At 51.1% G+C, this 8,229-nt stretch overlaps 2 protein-coding genes across 8 annotated transcripts in view; one reads left to right on the top strand and one right to left on the bottom strand.

The window, feature by feature from the left end:
* Nucleotides 1–2,664, top strand: part of Il11ra (interleukin 11 receptor subunit alpha) — a 9,155-nt gene extending 6,491 nt beyond the window's left edge. For both annotated transcript variants that reach the window (XM_028779031.1, XM_028779030.1), the window contains exons 9-13: nt 564–705; nt 1,046–1,168; nt 1,279–1,375; nt 1,592–1,674; nt 2,287–2,664. In XM_028779031.1, coding sequence (XP_028634864.1) covers nt 564–705; nt 1,046–1,168; nt 1,279–1,375; nt 1,592–1,674; nt 2,287–2,327 — 486 coding nt within the window. In that variant the 3' untranslated portion in view covers nt 2,328–2,664. The remainder of the gene's footprint in view (nt 1–563; nt 706–1,045; nt 1,169–1,278; nt 1,376–1,591; nt 1,675–2,286) is intronic.
* Nucleotides 2,658–7,402, bottom strand: LOC114630738 (C-C motif chemokine 27). 6 transcript variants are annotated; one of them, XM_028779032.1, is made up of 6 exons: nt 7,305–7,402; nt 6,945–7,012; nt 6,675–6,734; nt 4,322–4,419; nt 3,036–3,168; nt 2,658–2,844 (listed from the first exon to the last, which is right to left on the bottom strand). In XM_028779032.1, exons 2-6 carry the CDS (start codon nt 6,989–6,991, stop codon nt 2,688–2,690), a joined length of 495 nt encoding a protein of 164 aa, XP_028634865.1. In that variant the 5' UTR covers nt 6,992–7,012; nt 7,305–7,402; the 3' UTR covers nt 2,658–2,687. The 6 variants fall into 6 exon arrangements, with proteins under 6 accessions (XP_028634865.1, XP_028634868.1, XP_028634867.1 ...); XM_028779034.1 differs by having other exon boundaries at nt 2,667–2,844; nt 4,322–4,401; nt 7,305–7,363; XM_028779033.1 differs by having other exon boundaries at nt 2,667–2,844; nt 6,945–7,306.
* Between the last annotated feature and the right edge of the window lie 827 nt (nt 7,403–8,229).

An 8,229-nucleotide genomic window follows, 5' to 3' on the forward strand; every position in this document is an offset into this window, starting at 1 on the left:
GGAGGGAGGGAGGGAGGGAGGGAGGGAGGGAGGGAGGGAGGGAGAGAGAGAGAGAGAGAGAGAGAGAGAGAGAGAGAGAGAGAGAGAATAACTTACAACTTTTAGGAAAGGATGTACCTTTTACGTAGAGGACCCTCCATATACATACTCCTCACATCCAGAAATGCCAAAGATCGGTTGGCATCTGTCTTGGGAAGCCGCCCCTTTAGTTCATAATCTGCGTTCAGGGCTGTCTGCCTGCAGAGCCTCGATACACACTTGACATGCTATCTCTGTTAGGTATAGTCACTCCTGTTCTACAGCTGAGGAAGCTGAGACATAGAGGGTTTCACAGTCCACAGACTTCCCGACACCATAGACCCTCTAAGTAGCCTCTACATGCTTCCGTTTTCCGAATCCAGACATAGATTTCTTCCCCTCAGCCACCTAACGTGGGGCCTAGACCCTTTCTGCCAGGTCAACAGGGATGGCAGCACGGGAGAGGACTACTCTTTGCTGGCTGGGGCTGGGCAGCTTCTCTACTTACAGCTTGGACCACACCCTGAAACCATCTTTACCTCCAGGTGGAGCCCATTGGCTTGGAGGAGGTGATAACCGATGCTGTGGCTGGGCTGCCCCATGCGGTACGAGTCAGTGCCAGGGACTTTCTGGATGCTGGCACCTGGAGTGCCTGGAGCCCGGAGGCCTGGGGTACTCCTAGCACTGGTGAGAGACAAAAACAAAGACAAAGGGTGGGGCCCTCACCCCAAAGCCACCATCTACTAGACAGTTTTATACACCCGCTTTAGGGGTCATCAGCACTGCTGTGCTGTCCTATTCGATAGCCTTGCTGGCCTGCAGCCCTACCCTGACTTTAGTCTCTTGTCTCCACCTCTGCACATATAGACCATATGTCTGCAAGTGTACAAGCCAGATCCCCAGAAGCTGACCACACCCTTTGAAACAGCCTCCTAGGCCCCTACCTCAGACTTAGGTTCTAGCCCTGCCCCTACCTTAGAAAGGCAGAAGCTTCTACGTACTCCTCTTGGGTCTCATCCTTCTTCAGGTCCCCTGCAGGATGAGATACCTGATGGGAGCCAGGGACACGAACAGCAGCTAGACACAGTGGCTCAGGAGGACAGCCCCACTCCTCCAAGGCCTTCCTGGCAGCCAGACCCAAGGCCACTTGGTAAGTTTGATGGATTGACAAAGCGTGTGGAGGATGAAAGTCCTAGACAGAAGGCGGCCTCAAGAATGGCTAACATTGCTCTCCCAGTGATATGTGGCCTTTTCTTTCAGATCATAGAGACCCCTTGGAACAAGTGGCTGTGTTAGCATCTCTAGGAATCTTCTCTTTCCTTGGCCTGGCTGTTGGCGCCCTGGCACTGGGGCTCTGGTAAGTGAGTGCCATTGGTTCCTTAGCTGTAACACCCATCAGCTGCTTTAATGCCCAGGGACCAGTCCATCCCCACCTTCTGCTGATTGCCTGCTGAACCTGCCGGATTTTGGAACCCCACCTGACTGTCCTCCCTGTTGATTCCTCATCCTTTGCTAATAAACCCTCTTGGAGGAGACATGGTACTAGGGAGACAACTGCCCTTTTATGCTTCAGGCTGAGGCTGAGATGGAGTGGGAAAGATGGACCTCAAAAACCTGGGTTCTTAGCACCAATGATTCCAGTGGAAAAGCTTCCAGGTGAGTAGCACTTGGTAATCTAAGTGCTTGATTGGGTGTCTGACTTAAGAACCGGATGCCCTATTAATTTTGTGAGTCCAAGGAATCACTGGAGTTGGGTCTTCTTTTATATCTAGGCGAGGTGAGAGCAGGTAGACCTTTCATTTCTGAGTCCCTATTCTCAGAAATGGGTCTCTTCCCTTAGAGTATTTGGAATTACAGTAGTTCCCTTCATTTTCAAGGGATATTACCCCCCCCAGCAATGTCTTGAATCATGCTTGCTCTTCTCCGATTTGAAAAATTAAATCTTACTACTGTTGTGGTGTGTGTGTGTATGGTATGTGTATGCAGGCACACGTGTCATAGCATGCATTCGGAGTTGTTCTACCTTTACATGGGTTCTGGGTACTGAACACAGGTCATTAGGCTTGCTTGGATCCAAGCATCTTGCCATCCCTACCCTTTGGCCCAGAGCTATATCTACTTCCTTATCTTTAGGGTGTTAGGGCTCCCTCAAAAAAAGGGCTCCTCTGTTCCACCTTAAGAGTGTTTGGCTTGGAAATGTCCCCCTTTTATTCTCAGGATGTCTGGATCCAGTCCTCCTGTTTCTTGATATGCTCCCTGTTCCTTTAGGAATTCCAAACCTGCAGAGGACCCCAGAGAACTTCAGCTGATTTCATCTGTAACCCTGTCAGACTTGGGTGGTTAAATGGACAGGCAGAAAGAGGCAGGGCAGTGGATCCCTATGGATGGAGCCCTCAGCTGGGAGTCTGGAGCCCTTTTCATTGACATCCATACTCCAGACCTGCTGCCGGCTGGATGCTCTCTGGACCTCGGTTGTCGTCCTTGAGGTGGAAGTCCACCTGAGGAGTGTGTATAGAAGTCTGTGTTCCTGTGACTGTGTGTGTGTGACACATGTATGTGTGTGTACAGGTGATTGAAGAGTGTGTGCGGTCTTGGCCCTTCTGGGGAGTGTGAAGAGGTGAAATAAAAGAGACGGAAGGTTTTGGACATTGCTGTCTAGTGTTGCTTTATTAGTTCTGCTGTTGGGGGCTGGAGTACATTTTCTTTTGTAGTACCAGATTGAAACTAGGTATGGTGCCCTGCAGCCTTTTCCCTTTGCGCTCTAACCACCGAGCCAGGCTTCGGTTCTCGGGATGAACACAGACACTGCGCCGAGCCAGGTGAAGCCTGGGAAGGGAAAAGTCCAAAGCTAGGCTCCTGTGGGGGATGAGCTCAGGTAGGGTTCAGGGGTTCGGGGCAAAAGCCAGACGAAAATCCAAGTGGGTATTAGAATTAGTAATGGGGCTAGGGTTGGGATGAACATCAGAGGTTTGGACTGAGGGCAGAGTTAGAGGGATCAAGGTGGGGGCAGAGCTCACACAACAGCCTGAAGGTGACAGTCCCCATCAGCTTCCTGCAGTTCCACACGGACGATCCTCCTCAGCAGCCTGTTTGGGAGTGGCTGTCGATAGAGCTGAGTACAGCAGCTTGTGCTGGAGGGCAGTGGCAAGGCTGGAGGACAGGAGGGCGACCTTCAGGAAGGTCTCGACCCACCGCCGCTCCAGTTAGATAGCTAGAGGTCCAACTTCCTGGGCCCTGTTCCTTCTGGTCTGCTCAGCATTCTATGCCCTCTGAGAACTTACCTGTGTCAGAGGCTGGGCTCAGAAGCAACAGTATCAGCGGGAGGCTGCGGGTGGGGGAGAGCCCCTCCATGCTGCTCAGCCTAGAGGTTTCCTCCTTTCTTTCCTTCTCCTCGGCTCCCCCAGCTTTTATCTAGCTGTGTTTTGCCTCGGGCACTAGGTGAGTCAGACACAGGTGGTGATGCCTTGCTTATCTTGTGATGCTGAGCTCTAACTCTTGGCCTGTTGCCAGTGACCCTATCCCCTTCCAGGACTGCCATTTCCCTTGTGGGCTTCTAAGCCCTGAACAGAGAAGATGGGAGAGCGCTGGTGAATGATGTAGGGGGCTGATGTTACAGAAGCTCAGGACAGCCGTGATCCACTGTGGCATCTCCTGATCATCATTTACACTCATACCCATACCCATTCACAGTCATACGTTGGTCATAGAACCTCATACAAGTCACACCCATGAGTGTATACTCACAGACAAAAATTACACAGATCCAGTTATAGCCCGAAACTCCCACTGTGACACACTTGCATTTCCACAATCACCCCGCTGAAGCGTATTAGTACACACGCTCTTCTGATGGGAGCTTGTGAGTAGGAACAGAAGGCGGACCGGCACCGACCTGCCTTCATCTTCTCCTCCCTACTTCCTGCCCTGCCCTTTGTTTTTTAATCAGGAGAAATTGATGGGACTGGGGCCCTAAAACAGATTCTTCTTGGCTAATATGGAGACGTTTACCATGAAGGAAGGAAACTGAGGCAGATGAGGAAGAGAAATAAAAGTTCTTTGGTGCCAGGTTGCTGGTGTTAAAACAGGTGAAAGTGGGTGGGCATAACCCTAACCCTAACAGTGGCACATCTTTATTGCCAGCACTCGGTAGGGAGAGGCAGATCAATCCCTAAGTTTGAGACTAGTCTGGTCTACACAGTGAGTTCCAGGCCAGCCTGAGCTACCTAGTGAGATCCTGCCTCAACAAACAAACAAACAAATCAACAAAACTCCCAGAAGACAAAGCCCCTCTCCCAAATCTCACCTTCTTGCTTCTGCTTAGTCTTGTTCCAGGGATGCTGGCTTGTCAGCGGGAGCCTGGGGGGTTCCAGACTTAGCCTCTGGCTTGTTGGAGACATCGGACTCAAGAACAAAGTTAGGTCGTCTCTTTTGATTCAAATTCTATCATCTTCCCATTCTGGGCTTGAAGGAACATACCCTTCCCAACCCAGTTTCAGAAACACCCATTTTCCCAAACTCAAAGCACCTGCATCCTGTCCTATGCTTCCTTCCATCAGAAATACGCATGTACTAATATGATTCAGTGGGATGATTGTGGAAATCCAAATCTACTGCAGTGGGGCTTTGGGGGTATAACTGGATCTGTGTTCAAAGTTCCTACTCATCTTGAGTCAATGCTTTCTGCAAAGTTGTAAACTGCCTAGGGTGGGGCGTGTTTATTGGGCTAATGGCCTAGACTCCTAATCTGGGGATTTCAATTCTCAAGTTCTGTTCTGGACTTAAAATATAAACTGAGTCATAACACCACGAATCCATCCCTTATCGGGATATTGAATCTCCTGCTCCGAGGCCAGTCATGCTCTGTGGAGGAGAGACGGTGGGACAGGACTCCACTGCTCTGAGGAGCTTCTTTGGCTACAACTGTACTGAAATCCTGAGCCTTGCTCCTGCTGACCAGGGAGGACCCTTAGGCCCCTTCTGGACATTTTCTCAGAGTCTTATGACAGTCTGGAAAGATGTGGACCAATGTAGAAATGTAGTCAAAGCATTTGAAAGGGTCTTTGGTGAAAACATTGTTAGGGAATGGCTAAAGGTTTGCACACTTGAAGGTAACCCACAAGCCAGAGACCACTCATCCTGAATTTTTGGTACCAGAAGCTTCAGGGCACCTCTCTTACTCCCAGTCTAGACCTTTGTCTCAGGGCTTGGGTGTTTCACCAAAAAAGAAATTCTAAGGAAATGCACCTCGCCAGCCCTGCTCACCCGGTTGCATCATCCTGTCTATATGCTATCTGCTGGTTGCTTGCCATCTGTGAGCTCTCCTGCACTTGCCAATCCAGAGATCTTTGGAAGGCAGAAACTTTTTCCTGGCTGTGTACCCTTCTTTCCTTTTTTTGGCTTCTCCAAAGATATAGAGGCCAAGTCTTCTTCCCCAGCACAGTGTGCTATGGCAGCGGCAGTGGCAGGCTAAAAGTCAGCTTTGGGCTCAGTCAGAATCCATGCTGTCTCCATAGCGTAATCCTCAGGTGTCTGTTCTGGAGTGGGAGTCAGTGTCTATGTGGTGGTACAGACGACAGTCTGACTCTCAGTCACTGTAAGGGTTAACTGGTTCCAGAGTGATTTGGGTGGACCAGGTAAACATGGGGGCAGCAGGATCCTTAGCAAACTGCTAGTTCTTGCTGATGCCAAGGACTTTTAAAACTGTGATGGGGCTGGCGGGATGGCAGAGGTGCCAAGTCTGAGACCCTGAGTTCCATCCCCAGAGCCCATATGGTAGAAAGAGAGAACCGACCCTCACAAGCTGGTCTTTGACCTCCGCATGCACATGCATTGTGCTGGGCACACACACAAACGCACACGTAATAAAAATATTAAATACAAAAACAAACAAGAAATTGGGATCAAACTAGGGGAGCCAGTTTGTGGTTTTAGCTATAGGAAGGACCTTGGACGCTCAACTCTTGTCACTCTCCTGGGGTACACTGACGGAGGCAGCTTCTAGGAACTGGTCCTTCCTCTCACCGACAGCTGATTCTATAACTTTGGCTAAAATGTTTTAGACCCACTCCCTGGAAAAGAAGAGTCTCCAGACATCTGGCAAAGTCACGGCTAGAGGAAGGTGGTAACATCTGAACGTGTGGGAACACTGATAAGAGGGGGAAAGATGTGGCCTACTCTCATTGTAGGTGCTTTGGGGGAGGGTGTGGCAGGGAACCGGTCACTGATAGTAATTGCAAGTCTGACCCTTAGGAGCAATGGAGGCCTAGACATGCAAGGGCTTCCTACCAGGGAGGGATGCCCTGTAGGATAAGAAACAGCAGGTGTGGAGATTCCCAGCACCAAAGGCGGCTGCGGCGGTAAAGTCAGGAAGGCAGTGGGCGTGACTTTAAATCTTTAATGCACCGGCTGTCTGTGCAGCAGCGGTGGGGGTGCGACACAGGAGACCACGACCTGAGCGCTGGGGAGCAGGCCTCAGGCCGCTCGACAAACAGCTCATTAGGCCCCGCAGAGGCTCCAGCTTCTGCTCCCGGGGGTGCGCCGAGCTGTAGGGCGACCCGACAATGACATGAGGCGGGGCAGGGGCGCCTGGACTCCCCCACATCCGTCCACCGACACCGAACCTCGTTCATGCCCCCACGAGATCGCGGCCCCCTCACCTCCGCTCCCTGCGCCACATTCGCAGCCAAGGAAAAAAGTAGAAGCAGCCCCAGTAGATCCTGCAAAGACAAGGCAGAGCCGGACCGGGAGGGGCGGGGCTGACCCACAGACCCCACCTCTGGAACCTAGCCCTCAAGAAAGCCCCGCCCCCAAGGGCTGGACAGCAGCAGCCCCCGCCCCTCGAGGGCCCGCTCCGCCCGCCCCGGGACGTCCACCTTCCCCCACCCCCGGCCTCATATCCCTCCTCCGCATCTCCCGCCTCCACTCACTCCTCCTCTGCTTCCAGCGCCACCTCGTATCTCCTCAGTCGCGACATGTCCAGGGCTCCGAACGGTTCCTGGGGAGCAGCATGATAGGAACACTTATTTCCAGTCGCAAGTCCCTTTCTCCATCATTCCCAGGACGAGTTTGAATAGTCCTCAGGTACACTGAGGCAGGTGGCCCCCCGGAAGCCAACTGTCACATCGGGATAGGATGGGATGGATGATATGGAAATCACTACAAGTTAAAGCGTTAGGAGGACGGTTATCTAGGCACCAGAACGTGGAGTCACCAAGGAGAGAGGTCTAGCGGCAGAGGAGCTGGGACATTTAGGCCCTGGATGGAGATTTTAGAGGGGCTGGAGTCACCTGAAGGGGGGCTCAGGGGTCGGCACAGCCTAAACTCCCCGCCCTCCCTGGCTCCGCCCCGGAAACGGACCGTTAACAATTACATCACAGGGATACCTTCTCACTCTATGGGTGGGGCTTGCGTATCACCCGGAAGGGGAGGAACCAGGTTTTCGTCAGAGGAGGTGGGATCAAAATGTGACGTTAAGAAGTGGTATTGTATTTTTGTTGCATAAGGGGCGTAGTTGGTGTTTATTCAGATGCCAGACACGCAGGACGCTCTTTTCTGGGATGGAGTCAGATTTTAGAGTTACACAGGTTGGTAGACTGTGACCTTGTCTCAAGACAGCAGTAAAAAGTGCTTTGGGATTCTCCTCACAGTGCCTCTCTCCCCTGTGCCCCCACTTTTCTGAGTTTTACCTTGTCAATTGTTTTTCTTACTTGCCCAGTTCTTGAATGACTTCAGACAAGAAGGAATAGGCCACCAGCGAGAACACAGCCTAGAACAGGCTAAGGTATGAATATATTTCTTGGCTCAGTGGCCTTGGCCAAATCATATAATTATTTTTACACCCAAATTACTATTGAATGTCTAGGAAATGCCATGCCCACCTTTTTTTTTTTGTTTTTCTTTTCTTTTTTTTAAAAAAATTATTTATTTATCTTATGTGAGTACACCATTGCTTTCTTCAGACACACCAGAAGAGGGCATCAGATTCCATTACAGATGGTTGTGAGCTACCATGTGGTTGCTGGGAATTGAACTCAGGACCTCTGGAAGAGCAGTCAGTGCTCTTGACTGCTGAGCCACCTCTCCACTCCCCAAAGGAAAGGAAGCTGGATATGGGTGTGCACACCTTTTTTTGTTGTTGTTGTTTTTTGTTTTTCGAGACAGGGTTTCTCTGAATAGCCCTGGCTGTCCTGGAACTCACTCTGTAGACCAGGA

This window comes from Grammomys surdaster, unplaced genomic scaffold (genome assembly GCF_004785775.1).
Source record: "Grammomys surdaster isolate TR1022 unplaced genomic scaffold, NIH_TR_1.0 344, whole genome shotgun sequence".
NCBI classification, from domain to species: domain Eukaryota; kingdom Metazoa; phylum Chordata; class Mammalia; order Rodentia; family Muridae; genus Grammomys; species Grammomys surdaster.